The sequence below is a fragment of the Oryzias latipes genome, chromosome 10 (genome assembly GCF_053564925.1).
Source record: "Oryzias latipes strain Hd-rR chromosome 10, Olatipes_Hd-rR_3.1".
NCBI lineage: Eukaryota > Metazoa > Chordata > Actinopteri > Beloniformes > Adrianichthyidae > Oryzias > Oryzias latipes.
This window is the reverse complement of record NC_136246.1, coordinates 3,377,898-3,402,682: the sequence shown is the minus strand read 5'-3', so window position 1 is coordinate 3,402,682 and position 24,785 is coordinate 3,377,898. Positions and strand designations below refer to the sequence as shown.

Genomic DNA, 24,785 nt, shown 5'->3' with positions numbered 1-24,785 from the left:
GTTTGCAGTGTGAAGAGGAGGGCAGACAGCAGAGCGGCAGCTGAACATCACTGACATTCTGATCAATCAGCAGCACACGGTTCTTCATCGAGCGTTGCAGCTTCGAGGGAAAAGAAGGGTGATGGAGGTGCAAGACAAACACTAGAATGCATCTGGCAATGATGCACAAATCCCGTCAGTGACCAAAGTTCATCCACCTGAAGAGACGTGTGCAGTGGGTGGAGGAAGGTTTCAGGTGTGATGTGTGACTAAAGAGCGTCATGGGAAGCAGACGGGGATGGTTTGGACACGTTGAGAGGAGGAACGGCGATGATGTTGGGAAGGTTAGAGCTACCAGGAAAGAGGCCTAGAGGAAGATGTCCGACCCCCAAACTCAGCTCTGCTGCGCATCAATGCACGTTAGTTCAATACCGTCCATAGTGCCTGTATTATTAACTGACTTCTTAGGTTCTTCTGTTATCAGACAAGGGTTGTGTGTTTTTTTTAACATACCGGTACGGGATGAAGACAGAAGACGTCTGGCGAAACATGTCAGGTATGTGAAAAAAAACCAACCGTGTCTGATAACAGAAGAACCTAAGAAGTCAATCAGTGCATGTTCAAAACCCACATTTCTTTACTATTTAGCTCAATTTAAGCTCAAACTGCAAAATAGAAAGAAAAAAACAACCAACCAGTCAGCATAAACACAACAAACGTTTACATTCCTAACTAATCACTGGTTACCATGGTGATGGGGGGGGGGGGCCTTGACCATACGAATGTTGAGAGCTGGAGCAGAGTTCCAGAACCGTGTGTGTGACTGACAAACTGACAGCGGTCCAAATCGCAAAGAACCAACTGAAAGAACAGTCCAAACCTGAAGGACCTGAAAGCCGGACCTGGCTAAAGATGGCGAGGCTCACACTGGACCGAGTGAGCGTGACATCATCCGTAGAAGATGACTAACTACCAGATCCAACAAATTGAAGTCCATTCAGTTGCCATTTGCTCATAACTAGGAGCCAGACTAGATCAGTAAGCCGTGATTGATCTAGGCTTGAGTCACCATCTCTATGGCAACCACTCTGGCATATCAGGGGTGAGTTTGTTAGAAGTCTACACTCCTACCACACAAAACCTGTCAATCACACGTTTCCAACATTCGTAGTGAGGCCACACACTATTCAGGCGTCTGATCGGTCAGTTTATAACCTGAATAAATGCATTACAGAAAAAATGAGGGTTAATAAGAACATGTTTACAAAGGTATCAGAAAGAATCCAGAACGCTTCTTCTGACCAATAGAATATCTAACAGCTGTTTATTTCTCTCCAGAGGTCTATGGGATTCCTGGAGCCAGCAGGTACTTCCTGTTAGGACGCTGGGGGACTCAGTCCAGTTTTCTTATACAGTCATTGGCCTCACATATCTGATGGGAGGGGCCAGCAGTGTCAGAAACCCCTCCCACTTCAGAATCACAAACTGCTGAAAGTACTTTTCCCAGAGTTCTGCAGCATCTAAGCTCCTCCTGTGGAATACTGTGTTTGATGGGAAACGGAAAAAGACCGGCCTTTATTTTTCAAAACATTGAAGACTGTCCAAAGTAATAAATGATGTGGTGAAGATTCTGAATTGTGTTCATCAGCTCACCTTGACGGGAGCATCTTCCTCGGTCTCAACAGCTTCCAGCGTTTTAACCACTCCCATTCCCTTCAGCACCTGTCCGAACACCACGTGTTTTCCATCCAGGTGCGGCGTGGCCACCGTAGTGATGAAGAACTGGGAGCCGTTGGTGTTGGGCCCCGCGTTGGCCATGCTCAGTAGACCCACTTTGTCGTGCTGCAGCAGGAGAAAACACAAAGCAGACGCCTGTAGACAGCCATGCATCCTTTTAATACCACACCCTCTGAATCCTAAAGCTGGAATGAATCTTCTCACCTAATAACAAACACACATTACTGCATCAGAATAACAACCCAAGTGAACTGTCACATTTCTACAATCATCATCATGAACATTAGAAGAAGAAATCCATACAAAAATCAGAATATTAATAAAAGATTCATTGGGATCAATGGCATAACAGGGTTAAAGCTAGGGCTGCACCATATGAGGAAATCAAGTGATCTGCCATATTAGTGATCTATGTTGCCATGACGATATAACTTGCTATACATGAACAAACAGTTCAAAGTCTCATTTCCATTTAGCTGCAACAGTTACATTTAAATAAGAGTCAACATAACTTAAATTATACCACAAATGACACTAGTCTATGAGAGGCAACCATCCAACATGAAGGGCTCCATCTGATTGGTCAAGTGCATCAATGAAATTATTTTTATTCGTAAAAAATTGTCTTAGCACATTTAGGGGAAGCATTTATCGCAATTTTTGCTGTATTTTGCGCTATGCGTATTGCAGGTATATGCATGATATGCATATTTGCGATTTACTGTGCAGGCCTGGTTAGAGCTAAATAAAAACAGTCTGAGTCTGTCCCACTGACCTCCACAGCAGATAAAATCCTAAAGGAGGAAGCTCCAGAAACAGGTCTAAACAGCTCCAGGACAGTAACGCAGTTCTTTACTAGTAATAAAAGTGAAGTGTGTCCAAAAGTAGAGTAGTAAGCCAGTAGAGACATGAAAACTGATGTTCAGAGCTTCATCTTTCTACCTGCTCAGAAGGTTGAACTCTGCACGAGCTGCAGACATTTGCTTTTTTTCACGACGACCAGAAATGATGTAACAATGGGTCCCTACAAAATCTAATAGTGGGTAGAAATCCAATTCTTGCTGATTGATTTTGGAAAATGTGATCAATATACAATGACGTAAATCTGTCAAACTCCCGTAGGTTGCTTCCTGGAAAACATGACGGTGCAGACAATCATGACATTAGCTTCACTAATGAGGACATTAATATGTCTGGAAAATAGACAGGATGACGCTGCTGCCCTCTCTGCTGCCCTCTCTGCTGCCCTCTCTGCTGCCCTCACTGCTGCCCTCACTGCTGCCCTCACTGTTGCCCTCACTGCTGCCCTCTCTGTTGCCCTCACTGCTGCCCTCTCTGTTGCCCTCACTGCTGCCCTCACTGTTGCCCTCACTGCTGCCCTCACTGCTGCCCTCACTGCTGCCCTCACTGCTGCCCTCACTGTTGCCCTCACTGTTGCCCTCTCTGCTGCTCTCTCTGCTGCCCTCACTGTTGCCCTCACTGTTGCCCTCTCTGCTGCCCTCTCTGCTGCCCTCACTGCTGCCCTCTCTGTTGCCCTCTCTGCTGCCCTCACTGTTGCCCTCACTGTTGCCCTCTCTGCTGCCCTCTCTGCTGCCCTCACTGCTGCCCTCTCTGTTGCCCTCTCTGCTGCCCTCACTGTTGCCCTCACTGTTGCCCTCTCTGCTGCTCTCTCTGCTGCCCTCACTGTTGCCCTCACTGTTGCCCTCTCTGTTGCCCTCACTGCTGCCCTCTCTGCTGCCCTCACTGCTGCCCTCTCTGCTGCCCTCACTGCTGCCCTCACTGCTGCCCTCTCTGTTGACCTCACTGTTGCCCTCACTGTTGCCCTCACTGTTGCCCTCTCTGCTGCCCTCTCTGCTGCCCTCACTGCTGCCCTCTCTGCTGCCCTCATTGCTGCCCTCATTGCTGCCCTCACTGCTGCCCTCTCTGCTGCCCTCTCTGCTGCCCTCTCTGTTGCCCTCTCTGCTGTCCTCACTGTTGCCCTCACTGTTGCCCTCTCTGCTGCCCTCTCTGTTGCCCTCTCTGCTGCCCTCTCTGTTGCCCTCTCTGCTGTCCTCACTGTTGCCCTCACTGTTGCCCTCACTGCTGCCCTCTCTGCTGCCCTCACTGCTGCCCTCACTGCTGCCCTCACTGTTGCCCTCACTGCTGCCCTCACTGTTGCCCTCACTGTTGCCCTCACTGCTGCCCTCACTGCTGCCCTCACTGTTGCCCTCACTGCTGCCCTCTCTGTTGCCCTCTCTGTTGCCCTCACTGCTGCCCTCACTGTTGCCCTCACTGCTGCCCTCTCTGCTGCCCTCACTGCTGCCCTCTCTGTTGCCCTCACTGCTGCCCTCACTGTTGCCCTCACTGCTGCCCTCACTGCTGCCCTCACTGCTGCCCTCTCTGCTGCCCTCACTGCTGCCCTCATTGCTGCCCTCACTGTTGCCCTCACTGCTGCCCTCACTGTTGCCCTCACTGCTGCCCTCACTGCTGCCCTCACTGCTGCCCTCACTGCTGCCCTCACTGTTGCCCTCACTGCTGCCCTCTCTGTTGCCCTCACTGCTGCCCTCTCTGTTGCCCTCACTGCTGCCCTCACTGTTGCCCTCACTGCTGCCCTCACTGCTGCCCTCACTGCTGCCCTCACTGCTGCCCTCATTGCTGCCCTCACTGTTGCCCTCTCTGCTGCCCTCACTGCTGCCCTCATTGCTGCCCTCTCTGCTGCCCTCTCTGCTGCCCTCACTGTTGCCCTCTCTGCTGCTCTCTCTGCTGCCCTCTCTGTTGCCCTCACTGCTGCCCTCATTGCTGCCCTCTCTGCTGCCCTCTCTGCTGCCCTCACTGCTGCCCTCATTGCTGCCCTCTCTGCTGCCCTCTCTGCTGCCCTCACTGCTGCCCTCTCTGTTGCCCTCTCTGCTGCTCTCTCTGCTGCCCTCACTGTTGCCCTCTCTGCTGCTCTCTCTGCTGCCCTCACTGCTGCCCTCTCTGCTGCCCTCACTGCTGCCCTCTCTGTTGCCCTCACTGCTGCCCTCTCTGCTGCCCTCACTGCTGCCCTCTCTGTTGCCCTCTCTGCTGCCCTCTCTGCTGCCCTCTCTGTTGCCCTCACTGTTGCCCTCACTGTTGCCCTCTCTGCTGCTCTCTCTGCTGCCCTCACTGTTGCCCTCACTGCTGCCCTCTCTGCTGCCCTCTCTGCTGCCCTCACTGCTGCCCTCTCTGTTGCCCTCTCTGCTGCCCTCTCTGCTGCCCTCACTGTTGCCCTTTCTGTTGCCCTCTCTGCTGCTCTCTCTGCTGCCCTCACTGTTGCCCTCTCTGTTGCCCTCTCTGCTGCCCTCACTGTTGCCCTCACTGTTGCCCTCTCTGCTGCTCTCTCTGCTGCCCTCACTGCTGCCCTCATTGCTGCCCTCTCTGCTGCCCTCACTGCTGCCCTCACTGTTGCCCTCTCTGCTGCCCTCTCTGCTGCCCTCTCTGTTGCCCTCTCTGCTGCCCTCTCTGTTGCCCTCTCTGCTGCCCTCTCTGTTGCCCTCTCTGCTGCCCTCTCTGCTGCCCTCTCTGTTGCCCTCTCTGCTGCCCTCTCTGTTGCCCTCACTGCTGCCCTCTCTGCTGCCCTCACTGTTGCCCTCTCTGCTGCCCTCTCTGCTGCCCTCTCTGTTGCCCTCACTGCTGCCCTCTCTGTTGCCCTCTCTGTTGCCCTCACTGCTGCCCTCACTGCTGCCCTCACTGCTGCCCTCTCTGCTGCCCTCACTGCTGCCCTCACTGTTGCCCTCTCTGCTGCCCTCACTGCTGCCCTCTCTGCTGCCCTCACTGCTGCCCTCTCTGCTGCCCTCTCTGCTGCCCTCACTGCTGCCCTCTCTGTTGCCCTCTCTGCTGCCCTCTCTGCTGCCCTCACTGTTGCCCTCTCTGCTGCTCTCTCTGCTGCCCTCACTGTTGCCCTCACTGTTGCCCTCTCTGTTGCCCTCTCTGCTGCCCTCACTGCTGCCCTCTCTGTTGCCCTCTCTGCTGCCCTCACTGTTGCCCTCACTGTTGCCCTCTCTGCTGCCCTCTCTGCTGCCCTCACTGCTGCCCTCTCTGTTGCCCTCTCTGCTGCCCTCACTGTTGCCCTCACTGTTGCCCTCTCTGCTGCTCTCTCTGCTGCCCTCACTGTTGCCCTCACTGTTGCCCTCTCTGCTGCTCTCTCTGTTGCCCTCTCTGCTGCTCTCTCTGCTGCCCTCACTGCTGCCCTCACTGCTGCCCTCTCTGCTGCCCTCACTGCTGCCCTCTCTGTTGCCCTCTCTGCTGCCCTCTCTGCTGCCCTCACTGTTGCCCTCACTGTTGCCCTCTCTGCTGCTCTCTCTGCTGCCCTCACTGCTGCCCTCTCTGTTGCCCTCTCTGCTGCCCTCTCTGCTGCCCTCACTGTTGCCCTCACTGTTGCCCTCACTGTTGCCCTCTCTGCTGCTCTCTCTGCTGCCCTCACTGTTGCCCTCACTGCTGCCCTCTCTGTTGCCCTCACTGCTGCCCTCACTGTTGCCCTCACTGCTGCCCTCACTGCTGCCCTCACTGCTGCCCTCTCTGCTGCCCTCACTGCTGCCCTCATTGCTGCCCTCACTGTTGCCCTCTCTGCTGCCCTCACTGCTGCCCTCATTGCTGCCCTCTCTGCTGCCCTCTCTGCTGCCCTCACTGTTGCCCTCTCTGCTGCCCTCTCTGTTGCCCTCACTGCTGCCCTCATTGCTGCCCTCTCTGCTGCCCTCTCTGCTGCCCTCACTGCTGCCCTCATTGCTGCCCTCTCTGCTGCCCTCTCTGCTGCCCTCACTGCTGCCCTCTCTGTTGCCCTCTCTGCTGCTCTCTCTGCTGCCCTCACTGTTGCCCTCACTGTTGCCCTCTCTGCTGCTCTCTCTGCTGCCCTCACTGCTGCCCTCTCTGCTGCCCTCACTGCTGCCCTCTCTGTTGCCCTCTCTGCTGCCCTCACTGCTGCCCTCTCTGCTGCCCTCACTGCTGCCCTCTCTGCTGCCCTCTCTGCTGCCCTCACTGCTGCCCTCTCTGTTGCCCTCTCTGCTGCCCTCTCTGCTGCCCTCTCTGCTGCCCTCACTGTTGCCCTCACTGTTGCCCTCTCTGCTGCCCTCTCTGCTGCCCTCACTGCTGCCCTCTCTGTTGCCCTCTCTGCTGCCCTCTCTGCTGCCCTCTCTGTTGCCCTCTCTGCTGCCCTCACTGTTGCCCTCACTGTTGCCCTCTCTGCTGCTCTCTCTGCTGCCCTCACTGTTGCCCTCACTGCTGCCCTCTCTGCTGCCCTCTCTGCTGCCCTCACTGCTGCCCTCTCTGTTGCCCTCTCTGCTGCCCTCTCTGCTGCCCTCACTGTTGCCCTTTCTGTTGCCCTCTCTGCTGCTCTCTCTGCTGCCCTCACTGTTGCCCTCTCTGTTGCCCTCTCTGCTGCCCTCACTGTTGCCCTCACTGTTGCCCTCTCTGCTGCTCTCTCTGCTGCCCTCACTGCTGCCCTCATTGCTGCCCTCTCTGCTGCCCTCACTGCTGCCCTCACTGTTGCCCTCTCTGCTGCCCTCTCTGCTGCCCTCTCTGTTGCCCTCTCTGCTGCCCTCTCTGTTGCCCTCTCTGCTGCCCTCTCTGTTGCCCTCTCTGCTGCCCTCTCTGCTGCCCTCTCTGTTGCCCTCTCTGCTGCCCTCTCTGTTGCCCTCACTGCTGCCCTCTCTGCTGCCCTCACTGTTGCCCTCTCTGCTGCCCTCTCTGCTGCCCTCTCTGCTGCCCTCACTGCTGCCCTCTCTGTTGCCCTCTCTGTTGCCCTCACTGCTGCCCTCACTGCTGCCCTCACTGCTGCCCTCTCTGCTGCCCTCACTGCTGCCCTCACTGTTGCCCTCTCTGCTGCCCTCACTGCTGCCCTCTCTGCTGCCCTCACTGCTGCCCTCTCTGCTGCCCTCTCTGCTGCCCTCACTGCTGCCCTCTCTGTTGCCCTCTCTGCTGCCCTCTCTGCTGCCCTCACTGTTGCCCTCTCTGCTGCTCTCTCTGCTGCCCTCACTGTTGCCCTCACTGTTGCCCTCTCTGTTGCCCTCTCTGCTGCCCTCACTGCTGCCCTCTCTGTTGCCCTCTCTGCTGCCCTCACTGTTGCCCTCACTGTTGCCCTCTCTGCTGCCCTCTCTGCTGCCCTCACTGCTGCCCTCTCTGTTGCCCTCTCTGCTGCCCTCACTGTTGCCCTCACTGTTGCCCTCTCTGCTGCTCTCTCTGCTGCCCTCACTGTTGCCCTCACTGTTGCCCTCTCTGCTGCTCTCTCTGTTGCCCTCTCTGCTGCTCTCTCTGCTGCCCTCACTGCTGCCCTCACTGCTGCCCTCTCTGCTGCCCTCACTGCTGCCCTCTCTGTTGCCCTCTCTGCTGCCCTCTCTGCTGCCCTCACTGTTGCCCTCACTGTTGCCCTCTCTGCTGCTCTCTCTGCTGCCCTCACTGCTGCCCTCTCTGTTGCCCTCTCTGCTGCCCTCTCTGCTGCCCTCACTGTTGCCCTCACTGTTGCCCTCACTGTTGCCCTCTCTGCTGCTCTCTCTGCTGCCCTCACTGTTGCCCTCACTGCTGCCCTCTCTGTTGCCCTCACTGCTGCCCTCACTGTTGCCCTCACTGCTGCCCTCACTGCTGCCCTCTCTGCTGCCCTCACTGCTGCCCTCATTGCTGCCCTCACTGTTGCCCTCTCTGCTGCCCTCACTGCTGCCCTCATTGCTGCCCTCTCTGCTGCCCTCTCTGCTGCCCTCACTGTTGCCCTCTCTGCTGCTCTCTCTGCTGCCCTCTCTGTTGCCCTCACTGCTGCCCTCATTGCTGCCCTCTCTGCTGCCCTCTCTGCTGCCCTCACTGCTGCCCTCATTGCTGCCCTCTCTGCTGCCCTCTCTGCTGCCCTCACTGCTGCCCTCTCTGTTGCCCTCTCTGCTGCTCTCTCTGCTGCCCTCACTGTTGCCCTCACTGTTGCCCTCTCTGCTGCTCTCTCTGCTGCCCTCACTGCTGCCCTCTCTGCTGCCCTCACTGCTGCCCTCTCTGTTGCCCTCTCTGCTGCCCTCACTGCTGCCCTCTCTGCTGCCCTCACTGCTGCCCTCTCTGCTGCCCTCTCTGCTGCCCTCACTGCTGCCCTCTCTGTTGCCCTCTCTGCTGCCCTCTCTGCTGCCCTCACTGTTGCCCTCACTGTTGCCCTCTCTGCTGCTCTCTCTGCTGCCCTCACTGTTGCCCTCACTGTTGCCCTCTCTGCTGCCCTCTCTGCTGCCCTCACTGCTGCCCTCTCTGTTGCCCTCTCTGCTGCCCTCTCTGCTGCTCTCTCTGTTGCCCTCTCTGTTGCCCTCTCTGCTGCCCTCACTGTTGCCCTCACTGTTGCCCTCTCTGCTGCTCTCTCTGCTGCCCTCACTGTTGCCCTCACTGCTGCCCTCTCTGCTGCCCTCTCTGCTGCCCTCACTGCTGCCCTCTCTGTTGCCCTCTCTGCTGCCCTCTCTGCTGCCCTCACTGTTGCCCTCTCTGTTGCCCTCTCTGCTGCCCTCACTGTTGCCCTCACTGTTGCCCTCATTGCTGCCCTCTCTGCTGCCCTCACTGCTGCCCTCACTGCTGCCCTCTCTGCTGCCCTCACTGTTGCCCTCTCTGCTGCCCTCACTGCTGCCCTCTCTGTTGCCCTCTCTGCTGCCCTCACTGTTGCCCTCTCTGCTGCCCTCACTGCTGCCCTCTCTGTTGCCCTCTCTGCTGCCCTCACTGCTGCCCTCTCTGTTGCCCTCTCTGCTGCCCTCACTGCTGCCCTCTCTGTTGCCCTCTCTGCTGCCCTCACTGTTGCCCTCTCTGCTGCCCTCTCTGCTGCCCTCTCTGTTGCCCTCTCTGCTGCCCTCTCTGCTGCCCTCTCTGTTGCCCTCTCTGCTGCCCTCTCTGCTGCCCTCTCTGCTGCCCTCACTGCTGCCCTCACTGTTGCCCTCACTGCTGCCCTCTCTGCTGCCCTCACTGTTGCCCTCACTGCTGCCCTCTCTGTTGCCCTCTCTGCTGCCCTCACTGTTGCCCTCTCTGCTGCCCTCTCTGCTGCCCTCTCTGCTGCCCTCTCTGCTGCCCTCTCTGCTGCCCTCTCTGCTGCCCTCTCTGCTGCCCTCACTGTTGCCCTCTCTGCTGCCCTCACTGCTGCCCTCTCTGTTGCCCTCACTGCTGCCCTCACTGTTGCCCTCACTGCTGCCCTCTCTGCTGCCCTCTCTGCTGCCCTCACTGTTGCCCTCTCTGCTGCCCTCACTGCTGCCCTCTCTGTTGCCCTCTCTGCTGCCCTCTCTGCTGCCCTCACTGTTGCCCTCACTGTTGCCCTCTCTGCTGCTCTCTCTGCTGCCCTCACTGTTGCCCTCACTGTTGCCCTCTCTGCTGCCCTCTCTGCTGCCCTCACTGCTGCCCTCTCTGTTGCCCTCTCTGCTGCCCTCTCTGCTGCCCTCTCTGTTGCCCTCTCTGCTGCCCTCACTGTTGCCCTCACTGTTGCCCTCTCTGCTGCTCTCTCTGCTGCCCTCACTGTTGCCCTCACTGCTGCCCTCTCTGCTGCCCTCTCTGCTGCCCTCACTGCTGCCCTCTCTGTTGCCCTCTCTGCTGCCCTCTCTGCTGCCCTCACTGTTGCCCTTTCTGTTGCCCTCTCTGCTGCTCTCTCTGCTGCCCTCACTGTTGCCCTCTCTGTTGCCCTCTCTGCTGCCCTCACTGTTGCCCTCACTGTTGCCCTCTCTGCTGCTCTCTCTGCTGCCCTCACTGCTGCCCTCATTGCTGCCCTCTCTGCTGCCCTCACTGCTGCCCTCACTGTTGCCCTCTCTGCTGCCCTCACTGCTGCCCTCTCTGCTGCCCTCACTGCTGCCCTCTCTGCTGCCCTCTCTGCTGCCCTCACTGCTGCCCTCTCTGTTGCCCTCTCTGCTGCCCTCTCTGCTGCCCTCACTGTTGCCCTCACTGTTGCCCTCTCTGCTGCTCTCTCTGCTGCCCTCACTGTTGCCCTCACTGTTGCCCTCTCTGCTGCCCTCTCTGCTGCCCTCACTGCTGCCCTCTCTGTTGCCCTCTCTGCTGCCCTCACTGTTGCCCTCACTGTTGCCCTCTCTGCTGCCCTCTCTGCTGCCCTCACTGCTGCCCTCTCTGTTGCCCTCTCTGCTGCCCTCACTGTTGCCCTCACTGTTGCCCTCTCTGCTGCTCTCTCTGCTGCCCTCACTGTTGCCCTCACTGTTGCCCTCTCTGCTGCTCTCTCTGTTGCCCTCTCTGCTGCTCTCTCTGCTGCCCTCACTGCTGCCCTCACTGCTGCCCTCTCTGCTGCCCTCACTGCTGCCCTCTCTGTTGCCCTCTCTGCTGCCCTCTCTGCTGCCCTCACTGTTGCCCTCACTGTTGCCCTCTCTGCTGCTCTCTCTGCTGCCCTCACTGCTGCCCTCTCTGTTGCCCTCTCTGCTGCCCTCTCTGCTGCCCTCACTGTTGCCCTCACTGTTGCCCTCACTGTTGCCCTCTCTGCTGCTCTCTCTGCTGCCCTCACTGTTGCCCTCACTGCTGCCCTCTCTGTTGCCCTCACTGCTGCCCTCACTGTTGCCCTCACTGCTGCCCTCACTGCTGCCCTCACTGCTGCCCTCTCTGCTGCCCTCACTGCTGCCCTCATTGCTGCCCTCACTGTTGCCCTCTCTGCTGCCCTCACTGCTGCCCTCATTGCTGCCCTCTCTGCTGCCCTCTCTGCTGCTCTCTCTGCTGCCCTCACTGTTGCCCTCACTGCTGCCCTCTCTGTTGCCCTCACTGCTGCCCTCACTGTTGCCCTCACTGCTGCCCTCACTGCTGCCCTCACTGCTGCCCTCTCTGCTGCCCTCACTGCTGCCCTCATTGCTGCCCTCACTGTTGCCCTCTCTGCTGCCCTCACTGCTGCCCTCATTGCTGCCCTCTCTGCTGCCCTCTCTGCTGCCCTCACTGTTGCCCTCTCTGCTGCTCTCTCTGCTGCCCTCTCTGTTGCCCTCACTGCTGCCCTCATTGCTGCCCTCTCTGCTGCCCTCTCTGCTGCCCTCACTGCTGCCCTCATTGCTGCCCTCTCTGCTGCCCTCTCTGCTGCCCTCACTGCTGCCCTCTCTGTTGCCCTCTCTGCTGCTCTCTCTGCTGCCCTCACTGTTGCCCTCACTGTTGCCCTCTCTGCTGCTCTCTCTGCTGCCCTCACTGCTGCCCTCTCTGCTGCCCTCACTGCTGCCCTCTCTGTTGCCCTCTCTGCTGCCCTCACTGCTGCCCTCTCTGCTGCCCTCACTGCTGCCCTCTCTGCTGCCCTCTCTGCTGCCCTCACTGCTGCCCTCTCTGTTGCCCTCTCTGCTGCCCTCTCTGCTGCCCTCACTGTTGCCCTCACTGTTGCCCTCTCTGCTGCTCTCTCTGCTGCCCTCACTGTTGCCCTCACTGTTGCCCTCTCTGCTGCCCTCTCTGCTGCCCTCACTGCTGCCCTCTCTGTTGCCCTCTCTGCTGCCCTCTCTGCTGCTCTCTCTGTTGCCCTCTCTGTTGCCCTCTCTGCTGCCCTCACTGTTGCCCTCACTGTTGCCCTCTCTGCTGCTCTCTCTGCTGCCCTCACTGTTGCCCTCACTGCTGCCCTCTCTGCTGCCCTCTCTGCTGCCCTCACTGCTGCCCTCTCTGTTGCCCTCTCTGCTGCCCTCTCTGCTGCCCTCACTGTTGCCCTTTCTGTTGCCCTCTCTGCTGCTCTCTCTGCTGCCCTCACTGTTGCCCTCTCTGTTGCCCTCTCTGCTGCCCTCACTGTTGCCCTCACTGTTGCCCTCATTGCTGCCCTCTCTGCTGCCCTCACTGCTGCCCTCACTGCTGCCCTCATTGCTGCCCTCACTGCTGCCCTCTCTGCTGCCCTCACTGTTGCCCTCTCTGCTGCCCTCACTGCTGCCCTCTCTGTTGCCCTCTCTGCTGCCCTCACTGTTGCCCTCTCTGCTGCCCTCTCTGCTGCCCTCTCTGTTGCCATCTCTGCTGCCCTCTCTGTTGCCCTCTCTGCTGCCCTCTCTGCTGCCCTCTCTGCTGCCCTCACTGCTGCCCTCACTGCTGCCCTCACTGCTGCCCTCTCTGTTGCCCTCTCTGTTGCCCTCACTGCTGCCCTCACTGTTGCCCTCACTGCTGCCCTCTCTGCTGCCCTCACTGCTGCCCTCACTGCTGCCCTCTCTGTTGCCCTCTCTGCTGCCCTCACTGCTGCCCTCTCTGTTGCCCTCTCTGCTGCCCTCACTGTTGCCCTCTCTGCTGCCCTCTCTGCTGCCCTCTCTGTTGCCCTCTCTGTTGCCCTCACTGTTGCCCTCTCTGTTGCCCTCACTGCTGCCCTCTCTGCTGCCCTCACTGTTGCCCTCTCTGCTGCCCTCACTGCTGCCCTCTCTGCTGCCCTCTCTGCTGCCCTCTCTGCTGCCCTCTCTGCTGCCCTCTCTGTTGCCCTCTCTGCTGCCCTCTCTGTTGCCCTCACTGCTGCCCTCTCTGCTGCCCTCACTGTTGCCCTCTCTGCTGCCCTCACTGTTGCCCTCTCTGCTGCCCTCTCTGTTGCCCTCTCTGCTGCCCTCACTGCTGCCCTCACTGTTGCCCTCACTGCTGCCCTCTCTGCTGCCCTCTCTGCTGCCCTCACTGTTGCCCTCACTGTTGCCCTCTCTGTTGCCCTCACTGCTGCCCTCTCTGCTGCCCTCTCTGCTGCCCTCTCTGCTGCCCTCTCTGCTGCCCTCTCTGCTGCCCTCTCTGCTGCCCTCTCTGTTGCCCTCTCTGCTGCCCTCTCTGTTGCCCTCACTGTTGCCCTCTCTGTTGCCCTCACTGCTGCCCTCTCTGCTGCCCTCACTGTTGCCCTCTCTGCTGCCCTCTCTGCTGCCCTCTCTGCTGCCCTCTCTGCTGCCCTCTCTGTTGCCCTCTCTGCTGCCCTCTCTGTTGCCCTCACTGTTGCCCTCACTGCTGCCCTCTCTGTTGCCCTCTCTGCTGCCCTCTCTGCTGCCCTCTCTGCTGCCCTCTCTGTTGCCCTCTCTGCTGCCCTCTCTGTTGCCCTCACTGTTGCCCTCTCTGTTGCCCTCACTGCTGCCCTCTCTGCTGCCCTCACTGTTTCCCTCTCTGCTGCCCTCACTGTTGCCCTCACTGCTGCCCTCTCTGCTGCCCTCTCTGTTGCCCTCTCTGCTGCCCTCTCTGTTGCCCTCACTGTTGCCCTCTCTGTTGCCCTCACTGTTGCCCTCTCTGTTGCCCTCACTGCTGCCCTCTCTGCTGCCCTCTCTGTTGCCCTCACTGTTGCCCTCACTGCTGCCCTCTCTGCTGCCCTCACTGTTGCCCTCTCTGCTGCCCTCTCTGCTGCCCTCACTGTTGCCCTCACTGTTGCCCTCTCTGTTGCCCTCACTGCTGCCCTCTCTGCTGCCCTCACTGTTGCCCTCTCTGTTGCCCTCACTGTTGCCCTCTCTGCTGCCCTCACTGCTGCCCTCTCTGTTGCCCTCTCTGCTGCCCTCTCTGCTGCCCTCTCTGCTGCCCTCTCTGTTGCCCTCTCTGCTGCCCTCTCTGTTGCCCTCTCTGCTGCTCTCTCTGCTGCCCTCACTGTTGCCCTCACTGTTGCCCTCTCTGTTGCCCTCACTGCTGCCCTCTCTGCTGCCCTCACTGTTGCCCTCTCTGCTGCCCTCACTGCTGCCCTCACTGTAGCCCTCTCTGTTGCCCTCACTGCTGCCCTCACTGCTGCCCTCTCTGTTGCCCTCTCTGTTGCCCTCACTGCTGCCCTCACTGCTGCCCTCACTGCTGCCCTCACTGCTGCCCTCACTGCTGCCCTCTCTGTTGCCCTCTCTGTTGCCCTCACTGCTGCCCTCACTGTTGCCCTCACTGCTGCCCTCTCTGCTGCCCTCACTGCTGCCCTCACTGCTGCCCTCACTGCTGCCCTCTCTGCTGCCCTCACTGTTGCCCTCTCTGCTGCCCTCTCTGCTGCCCTCTCTGCTGCCCTCTCTGCTGCCCTCACTGCTGCCCTCTCTGTTGCCCTCTCTGCTGCCCTCACTGTTGCCCTCACTGCTGCCCTCTCTGCTGCCCTCACTGCTGCCCTCACTGCTGCCCTCTCTGTTGCCCTCTCTGCTGCCCTCACTGCTGCCCTCTCTGCTGCCCTCTCTGCTGCCCTCACTGTTGCCCTCTCTGCTGCCCTCTCTGTTGCCCTCTCTGCTGCCCTCACTGCTGCCCTCATTGCTGCCCTCATTGCTGCCCTCATTGCTTCCCTCTCTGCTGCCCTCACTGCTTCCCTCTCTGCTGCCCTCACTGCTGCCCTCATTGCTGCCCTCACTGTTGCCCTCACTGCTGCCCTCTCTGCTGCCCTCACTGTTGCCCTCACTGCTGCCCTCTCTGCTGCCCTCACTGCTGCCCTCATTGCTGCCCTCATTGCTTCCCTCTCTGCTGCCCTCACTGCTTCCCTCTCTGCTGCCCTCACTGTTGCCCTCACTGCTGCCCTCTCTGCTGCCCTCACTGTTGCCCTCACTGCTGCCCTCTCTGCTGCCCTCACTGTTGCCCTCACTGCTGCCCTCTCTGCTGCCCTCACTGCTGCCCTCATTGCTGCCCTCATTGCTTCCCTCTCTGCTGCCCTCCCTGCTGCCCTCATTGCTGCCCTCACTGCTGCCCTCTCTGCTGCCCTCACTGTTGCCCTCACTGCTGCCCTCTCTGCTGCCCTCACTGTTGCCCTCACTGCTGCCCTCTCTGCTGCCCTCACTGCTGCCCTCATTGCTGCCCTCACTGCTGCCCTCATTGCTGCCCTCACTGTTGCCCTCTCTGCTGCCCTCATTGCTGCCCTCATTGCTGCCCTCACTGCTGCCCTCTCTGCTGCCCTCTCTGCTGCCCTCATTGCTGCCCTCACTGTTGCCCTCATTGCTGCCCTCATTGCTGCCCTCACTGCTGCCCTCTCTGCTGCCCTCATTGCTGCCCTCACTGTTGCCCTCACTGCTGCCCTCATTGCTGCCCTCACTGCTGCCCTCACTGCTGCCCTCACTGTTGCCCTCACTGCTGCCCTCACTGTTGCCCTCACTGCTGCCCTCACTGCTTCCCTCTCTGCTGCCCTCATTGCTTCCCTCTCTGCTGCCCTCACTGCTGCCCTCATTGCTGCCCTCACTGTTGCCCTCCCTGCTGCCCTCATTGCTGCCCTCACTGCTGCCCTCTCTGCTGCCCTCACTGCTGCCCTCATTGCTGCCCTCATTGCTGCCCTCACTGCTGCCCTCTCTGCTGCCCTCATTGCTGCCCTCATTGCTGCCCTCACTGCTGCCCTCACTGCTGCCCTCATTGCTGCCCTCATTGCTGCCCTCACTGCTTCCCTCTCTGCTGCCCTCATTGCTTCCCTCTCTGCTGCCCTCACTGCTGCCCTCATTGCTGCCCTCACTGTTGCCCTCCCTGCTGCCCTCATTGCTGCCCTCACTGCTGCCCTCACTGCTGCCCTCATTGCTGCCCTCACTGTTGCCCTCCCTGCTGCCCTCATTGCTGCCCTCACTGTTGCCCTCACTGCTGCCCTCATTGCTGCCCTCACTGCTGCCCTCACTGCTGCCCTCACTGTTGCCCTCACTGCTGCCCTCACTGTTGCCCTCACTGCTGCCCTCACTGCTTCCCTCTCTGCTGCCCTCATTGCTTCCCTCTCTGCTGCCCTCACTGCTGCCCTCATTGCTGCCCTCACTGTTGCCCTCCCTGCTGCCCTCATTGCTGCCCTCACTGCTGCCCTCTCTGCTGCCCTCATTGCTGCCCTCATTGCTGCCCTCACTGCTGCCCTCACTGCTGCCCTCATTGCTGCCCTCATTGCTGCCCTCACTGCTTCCCTCTCTGCTGCCCTCATTGCTTCCCTCTCTGCTGCCCTCACTGCTGCCCTCATTGCTGCCCTCATTGCTGCCCTCACTGCTGCCCTCTCTGCTGCCCTCATTGCTGCCCTCACTGTTGCCCTCACTGCTGCCCTCATTGCTGCCCTCACTGCTGCCCTCACTGCTGCCCTCATTGCTGCCCTCACTGTTGCCCTCCCTGTTGCCCTCATTGCTGCCCTCACTGCTTCCCTCTCTGCTGCCCTCACTGCTGCCCTCATTGCTGCCCTCACTGTTGCCCTCACTGCTGCCCTCACTGCTTCCCTCTCTGCTGCCCTCTCTGCTGCCCTCACTGCTGCCCTCACTGCTGCCCTCATTGCTGCCCTCACTGTTGCCCTCCCTGCTGCCCTCATTGCTGCCCTCACTGCTTCCCTCTCTGCTGCCCTCACTGCTGCCCTCATTGCTGCCCTCACTGTTGCCCTCACTGCTGCCCTCTCTGCTGCCCTCACTGTTGCCCTCACTGCTGCCCTCATTGCTTCCCTCTCTGCTGCCCTCACTGCTGCCCTCATTGCTGCCCTCACTGTTGCCCTCACTGCTGCCCTCTCTGTTGCCCTCTCTGCTGCCCTCTCTGCTGCCCTCACTGCTGCCCTCATTGCTGCCCTCACTGCTTCCCTCTCTGCTGCCCTCACTGCTTCCCTCTCTGCTGCCCTCATTGCTGCCCTCACTGTTGCCCTCCCTGCTGCCCTCATTGCTGCCCTCACTGCTGCCCTCTCTGCTGCCCTCACTGCTGCCCTCATTGCTGCCCTCATTGCTGCCCTCACTGCTGCCCTCTCTGCTGCCCTCATTGCTGCCCTCTCTGCTGCCCTCATTGCTGCCCTCTCTGCTGCCCTCATTGCTGCCCTCACTGTTGCCCTCACTGCTGCCCTCACTGTTGCCCTCACTGCTGCCCTCACTGCTGCCCTCACTGTTGCCCTCTCTGCTGCTCTCTCTGCTGCCCTCACTGCTGCCCTCATTGCTGCCCTCTCTGCTGCCCTCACTGTTGCCCTCTCTGCTGCCCTCACTGTTGCCCTCACTGCTGCCCTCTCTGCTGCCCTCTCTGCTGCCCTCACTGCTGCCCTCTCTGTTGCCCTCTCTGCTGCCCTCACTGCTGCCCTCTCTGTTGCCCTCTCTGCTGCCCTCATTGCTGCCCTCACTGCTGCCCTCACTGCTGCCCTCATTGCTGCCCTCACTGTTGCCCTCTCTGTTGCCCTCACTGCTGCCCTCACTGTTGCCCTCACTGCTGCCCTCTCTGCTGCCCTCACTGCTGCCCTCACTGCTGCCCTCACTGCTGCCCTCTCTGCTGCCCTCACTGTTGCCCTCTCTGCTGCCCTCTCTGCTGCCCTCTCTGCTGCCCTCTCTGCTGCCCTCACTGCTGCCCTCTCTGTTGCCCTCTCTGCTGCCCTCACTGTTGCCCTCACTGCTGCCCTCTCTGCTGCCCTCACTGCTGCCCTCACTGCTGCCCTCTCTGTTGCCCTCTCTGCTGCCCTCACTGCTGCCCTCTCTGCTGCCCTCTCTGCTGCCCTCACTGTTGCCCTCTCTGCTGCCCTCTCTGTTGCCCTCTCTGCTGCCCTCACTGCTGCCCTCATTGCTGCCCTCATTGCTGCCCTCATTGCTTCCCTCTCTGCTGCCCTCACTGCTTCCCTCTCTGCTGCCCTCACTGCTGCCCTCATTGCTGCCCTCACTGTTGCCCTCACTGCTGCCCTCTCTGCTGCCCTCACTGTTGCCCTCACTGCTGCCCTCTCTGCTGCCCTCACTGCTGCCCTCATTGCTGCCCTCATTGCTTCCCTCTCTGCTGCCCTCACTGCTTCCCTCTCTGCTGCCCTCACTGTTGCCCTCACTGCTGCCCTCTCTGCTGCCCTCACTGTTGCCCTCACTGCTGCCCTCTCTGCTGCCCTCACTGTTGCCCTCACTGCTGCCCTCTCTGCTGCCCTCACTGCTGCCCTCATTGCTGCCCTCATTGCTTCCCTCTCTGCTGCCCTCCCTGCTGCCCTCATTGCTGCCCTCACTGCTGCCCTCTCTGCTGCCCTCACTGTTGCCCTCACTGCTGCCCTCTCTGCTGCCCTCACTGTTGCCCTCACTGCTGCCCTCTCTGCTGCCCTCACTGCTGCCCTCATTGCTGCCCTCACTGCTGCCCTCATTGCTGCCCTCACTGTTGCCCTCACTGCTGCCCTCTCTGCTGCCCTCATTGCTGCCCTCATTGCTGCCCTCACTGCTGCCCTCTCTGCTGCCCTCTCTGCTGCCCTCATTGCTGCCCTCACTGTTGCCCTCATTGCTGCCCTCATTGCTGCCCTCACTGCTGCCCTCTCTGCTGCCCTCATTGCTGCCCTCACTGTTGCCCTCACTGCTGCCCTCATTGCTGCCCTCACTGCTGCCCTCACTGCTGCCCTCACTGTTGCCCTCACTGCTGCCCTCACTGTTGCCCTCACTGCTGCCCTCACTGCTTCCCTCTCTGCTGCCCTCATTGCTTCCCTCTCTGCTGCCCTCACTGCTGCCCTCATTGCTGCCCTCACTGTTGCCCTCCCTGCTGCCCTCATTGCTGCCCTCACTGCTGCCCTCTCTGCTGCCCTCACTGCTGCCCTCATTGCTGCCCTCATTGCTGCCCTCACTGCTGCCCTCTCTGCTGCCCTCATTGCTGCCCTCATTGCTGCCCTCACTGCTGCCCTCACTGCTGCCCTCATTGCTGCCCTCATTGCTGCCCTCACTGCTTCCCTCTCTGCTGCCCTCATTGCTTCCCTCTCTGCTGCCCTCACTGCTGCCCTCATTGCTGCCCTCACTGTTGCCCTCCCTGCTGCCCTCATTGCTGCCCTCACTGCTGCCCTCACTGCTGCCCTCATTGCTGCCCTCACTGTTGCCCTCCCTGCTGCCCTCATTGCTGCCCTCACTGTTGCCCTCACTGCTGCCCTCATTGCTGCCCTCACTGCTGCCCTCACTGCTGCCCTCACTGTTGCCCTCACTGCTGCCCTCACTGTTGCCCTCACTGCTGCCCTCACTGCTTCCCTCTCTGCTGCCCTCATTGCTTCCCTCTCTGCTGCCCTCACTGCTGCCCTCATTGCTGCCCTCACTGTTGCCCTCCCTGCTGCCCTCATTGCTGCCCTCACTGCTGCCCTCTCTGCTGCCCTCATTGCTGCCCTCATTGCTGCCCTCACTGCTGCCCTCACTGCTGCCCTCATTGCTGCCCTCATTGCTGCCCTCACTGCTTCCCTCTCTGCTGCCCTCATTGCTTCCCTCTCTGCTGCCCTCACTGCTGCCCTCATTGCTGCCCTCATTGCTGCCCTCACTGCTGCCCTCTCTGCTGCCCTCATTGCTGCCCTCACTGTTGCCCTCACTGCTGCCCTCATTGCTGCCCTCACTGCTGCCCTCACTGCTGCCCTCATTGCTGCCCTCACTGTTGCCCTCCCTGTTGCCCTCATTGCTGCCCTCACTGCTTCCCTCTCTGCTGCCCTCACTGCTGCCCTCATTGCTGCCCTCACTGTTGCCCTCACTGCTGCCCTCACTGCTTCCCTCTCTGCTGCCCTCTCTGCTGCCCTCACTGCTGCCCTCACTGCTGCCCTCATTGCTGCCCTCACTGTTGCCCTCCCTGCTGCCCTCATTGCTGCCCTCACTGCTTCCCTCTCTGCTGCCCTCACTGCTGCCCTCATTGCTGCCCTCACTGTTGCCCTCACTGCTGCCCTCTCTGCTGCCCTCACTGTTGCCCTCACTGCTGCCCTCATTGCTTCCCTCTCTGCTGCCCTCACTGCTGCCCTCATTGCTGCCCTCACTGTTGCCCTCACTGCTGCCCTCTCTGTTGCCCTCTCTGCTGCCCTCTCTGCTGCCCTCACTGCTGCCCTCATTGCTGCCCTCACTGCTTCCCTCTCTGCTGCCCTCACTGCTTCCCTCTCTGCTGCCCTCATTGCTGCCCTCACTGTTGCCCTCCCTGCTGCCCTCATTGCTGCCCTCACTGCTGCCCTCTCTGCTGCCCTCACTGCTGCCCTCATTGCTGCCCTCATTGCTGCCCTCACTGCTGCCCTCTCTGCTGCCCTCATTGCTGCCCTCTCTGCTGCCCTCATTGCTGCCCTCTCTGCTGCCCTCATTGCTGCCCTCACTGTTGCCCTCACTGCTGCCCTCACTGTTGCCCTCACTGCTGCCCTCACTGCTGCCCTCACTGTTGCCCTCTCTGCTGCTCTCTCTGCTGCCCTCACTGCTGCCCTCATTGCTGCCCTCTCTGCTGCCCTCACTGTTGCCCTCTCTGCTGCCCTCACTGTTGCCCTCACTGCTGCCCTCTCTGCTGCCCTCTCTGCTGCCCTCACTGCTGCCCTCTCTGTTGCCCTCTCTGCTGCCCTCACTGCTGCCCTCTCTGTTGCCCTCTCTGCTGCCCTCACTGTTGCCCTCACTGCTGCCCTCTCTGTTGCCCTCTCTGCTGCCCTCTCTGCTGCCCTCACTGCTGCCCTCACTGTTGCCCTCACTGCTGCCCTCACTGCTTCCCTCTCTGCTGCCCTCACTGCTGCCCTCATTGCTGCCCTCACTGTTGCCCTCACTGCTGCCCTCTCTGCTGCCCTCACTGTTGCCCTCACTGCTGCCCTCACTGTTGCCCTCACTGCTGCCCTCTCTGCTGCCCTCACTGTTGCCCTCACTGCTTCCCTCTCTGCTGCCCTCATTGCTTCCCTCTCTGCTGCCCTCACTGCTGCCCTCATTGCTGCCCTCACTGTTGCCCTCCCTGCTGCCCTCATTGCTGCCCTCACTGCTGCCCTCTCTGCTGCCCTCACTGTTGCCCTCCCTGCTGCCCTCATTGCTGCCCTCACTGCTGCCCTCTCTGTTGCCCTCACTGTTGCCCTCATTGCTGCCCTCATTGCTGCCCTCACTGCTGCCCTCTCTGCTGCCCTCATTGCTGCCCTCTCTGCTGCCCTCATTGCTGCCCTCACTGTTGCCCTCTCTGCTGCCCTCATTGCTGCCCTCTCTGCTGCCCTCATTGCTGCCCTCTCTGCTGCCCTCATTGCTGCCCTCATTGCTGCCCTCACTGCTGCCCTCTCTGCTGCCCTCATTGCTGCCCTCATTGCTGCCCTCTCTGCTGCCCTCATTGCTGCCCTCTCTGCTGCCCTCATTGCTGCCCTCACTGTTGCCCTCTCTGCTGCCCTCTCTGCTGCCCTCACTGCTGCCCTCTCTGTTGCCCTCTCTGCTGCCCTCATTGCTGCCCTCATTGCTGCCCTCACTGCTGCCCTCTCTGCTGCCCTCATTGCTGCCCTCATTGCTGCCCTCTCTGCTGCCCTCATTGCTGCCCTCTCTGCTGCCCTCATTGCTGCCCTCACTGTTGCCCTCTCTGCTGCCCTCATTGCTGCCCTCTCTGCTGCCCTCATTGCTGCCCTCATTGCTGCCCTCACTGCTGCCCTCTCTGCTGCCCTCATTGCTGCCCTCTCTGCTGCCCTCATTGCTGCCCTCATTGCTGCCCTCACTGCTGCCCTCTCTGCTGCCCTCATTGCTGCCCTCTCTGCTGCCCTCATTGCTGCCCTCTCTGCTGCCCTCATTGCTGCCCTCACTGTTGCCCTCTCTGCTGCCCTCACTGCTGCCCTCACTGTTGCCCTCACTGCTGCCCTCTCTGTTGCCCTCTCTGCTGCCCTCACTGTTGCCCTCACTGCTGCCCTCTCTGTTGCCCTCTCTGCTGCCCTCTCTGCTGCCCTCACTGCTGCCCTCACTGTTGCCCTCACTGCTGCCCTCTCTGTTGCCCTCTCTGTTGCCCTCTCTGCTGCCCTCACTGTTGCCCTCTCTGCTGCCCTCTCTGCTGCCCTCTCTGTTGCCCTCTCTGCTGCCCTCTCTGCTGCCCTCACTGCTGCCCTCTCTGCTGCCCTCTCTGCTGCCCTCTCTGCTGCCCTCACTGCTGCCCTCTCTGTTGCCCTCTCTGCTGCCCTCTCTGTTGCCCTCTCTGCTGCCCTCTCTGCTGCCCTCACTGCTGCCCTCTCTGCTGCCCTCACTGCTGCCCTCTCTGCTAGCCTTGGATCCAGAACAGCGAGTCTTCCTCTCCTTGTTTATTCATTCACAAATACAACCACGGATAGCCGAGTCAGTGCAGAGACCTGAGCCCAGGACTGATGTGTTCTCACTTAAACAGGTTTGATAGAGAATTTGGACCTTTGCTTTGATCCTGGAGACAAAGGCTCTGACTCCGGATGTTTGACAGCATTATAGCCGGTCCACATGTGTAGAGGGACAGTCTGCGGCCGAACCTCTCTCTCTCCCTAAAGTTCTCTGCCGTCTCTTGATTTATCTGAAAACTGCGTAAGGTTCAGAGGCTCCGCCCCCTGAGGAGACCGCTGCAGAGACGTTTGTCAGCAGCTCAGCCGTCAAAATCTCCCATGTTTTAAAAGAAGGATTCTGTGCAAAGCGTCATGTGTGCGAGACAACAAGTGCTGTCTAATAATCAAACGACTGCATTGTTGGGGTCAGATTCCACAGGCTCACTGCCCCCAGCACTGACCACAGAAGACCGCAGAAAATGAGTTTCTTTCATGGGACAACTAACTGAATCATTCCAGGTTCAGTCAAAAAGCTAAAACAAGTGGAGAAAGACACAAAGACGTTCAGAACAGTGTAAACCTTAAAGTCAAACACATCCACCTCCACAGTCTGTGACACGCCTGCTCTTTGGCAAACAGGGATTAGACCACACGTGTCAAACTCAAGGCCCGGGGGCCAAACGCGGCCCGCCATGTCAATTTATGTGGCCCGCGAGAGACAGAAAAGTTTTAATTTCTTACAATAAAAAAAAAAAATTGGTGTGTTTTTATTTATACGTAGGGGTAATCAGACTTGAAATGTTGAATTGTGCAACTTTACATTAGGACTTAAACACTGTCCATATAACCTAACCTGACAGAATCTAATTTAAAAGGATTTATGCTAAAGTAACAAGCAAATATATGTTTTCTATGAAACTGGAATTGTCACTTTAAAAAGTTATAATAAATAAATAATGAGTTATTTAACAATAAGGAGTAGTTACATTTATTTTTCATTACATTTAGTTACATGTATAAGTTATATCTGGCCCTTTGAGGACAGACACTATGCTGATGTGGCCCTCAGTGAAAATGAGTTTGACCCCCCTGGATTAGACCATATTAAGCTCATCAAAACACGTCATTCTGTGGAGAATGGAACAGCTCAGCCATCATGGAGGCGGCTTCACCTTGTAATGGAAGTTTTCATCCTCAAACTTGTCTCCGTAGATACTTTCCCCGCCGGTGCCGTTGTGGTTTGAAAAGTCTCCTCCTTGGATCATGAATTTCTTAATGACTGTCAACGACAAATGTTAGGAAAAAACAAAATCCGTGTTTATTTTACTGGCCTGACCAAAGAAAACAAAGGAAAATGAACAAGGCACTAGCAGCCAGCAAACAGTTCAGCATCATGTATGCAGTCAAATGGATCCACATCTTTGTTGTGTAAACCAACATTTGAGCTCCCATAATTCAGTGCTCTGACAGTCTGTTGGATGGACATTTCCATATTCAACATTGCTATAAGTCAGCAGCACGGATCCACCGTCAGTGAGGAAGAGCTGGGGGGGTTACTTCTGTGGAAGGGGCATCCTTTGAAGTGCAGAGGTTTCCCGGTGGATGAGCCGATGCCTTTCTCTCCGGTGCAGAGCGCCAGGAAGTTTGCTGCCGTCCTGGGAGTCACGTCTGCAAACAGCTCCAGGACGATCCTGCCGGCTGAGGACACACAACAGTTTGATTATCATTATGGAATCAAGGTTTCATTCACACCTGACCGGCCTCCAGCCTTTATTCAGACAGAAAAAACACCCAGAGATGGAAAGTGCTGCACGTTTAGGGAAAACTCGAATCAGCTATGGATCATGACAAGTCCCATGATCAAAGTGGGGTTGACTGATGGATTCCTTCATGCAGAGCACACGTGGGTTCTGAATACCAGCACGATCAGACAGTCTTCACGTGAACAGGTCCGTTGAGTTTGGACCGGGTCATCGCCTTCATCACTCTCGCATTCATTCATTTAGCTGAAAGACCGGATCCTGTTCTCCGCGTCTATTTGTCAACACAAATAACGGGGTTTGTTTAAATAAACTCCCTCTGGGTTTCCTAAAGCCGGTAAAACATCGTAAAAGTTCCTGGAAGCCATAAGCGTGCCACCGTGTGCTATGCTAACCAGGCTAACTCTTGCGTTAGCCCCGAGGAGCTTTTCTCTCCAAATGCTTTTCTGACCTCTTTCTCCTCCAATGTCAACATCGAAGAAGACGCGGGGGTTCTCGGGGTTAGATGGTCTGTCGGTCGGTGTTGGGTGAGACATTTTACTGAGGACTGCTTCACTTCTCCAGGCTAGCTTTAGCACGCAGCGCTGCTGGTTTTGGCGTGATGAATGAAGTCTACGCGACTTCCGCTTCAGGAC

General features: G+C 59.0%; 1 protein-coding gene across 1 annotated transcript in view; it reads right to left on the bottom strand.

The window, feature by feature from the left end:
- Positions 1–24,785, bottom strand: part of ppid (peptidylprolyl isomerase D) — a 28,982-nt gene extending 4,197 nt beyond the window's left edge. The window contains exons 1-4 of the mRNA XM_004086470.5: positions 24,602–24,785; positions 23,948–24,088; positions 23,563–23,669; positions 1,633–1,821 (exon numbers count right to left, since the gene is read on the bottom strand). Coding sequence (XP_004086518.1) covers positions 1,633–1,821; positions 23,563–23,669; positions 23,948–24,088; positions 24,602–24,686 — 522 coding nt within the window. The 5' untranslated portion in view covers positions 24,687–24,785. The remainder of the gene's footprint in view (positions 1–1,632; positions 1,822–23,562; positions 23,670–23,947; positions 24,089–24,601) is intronic.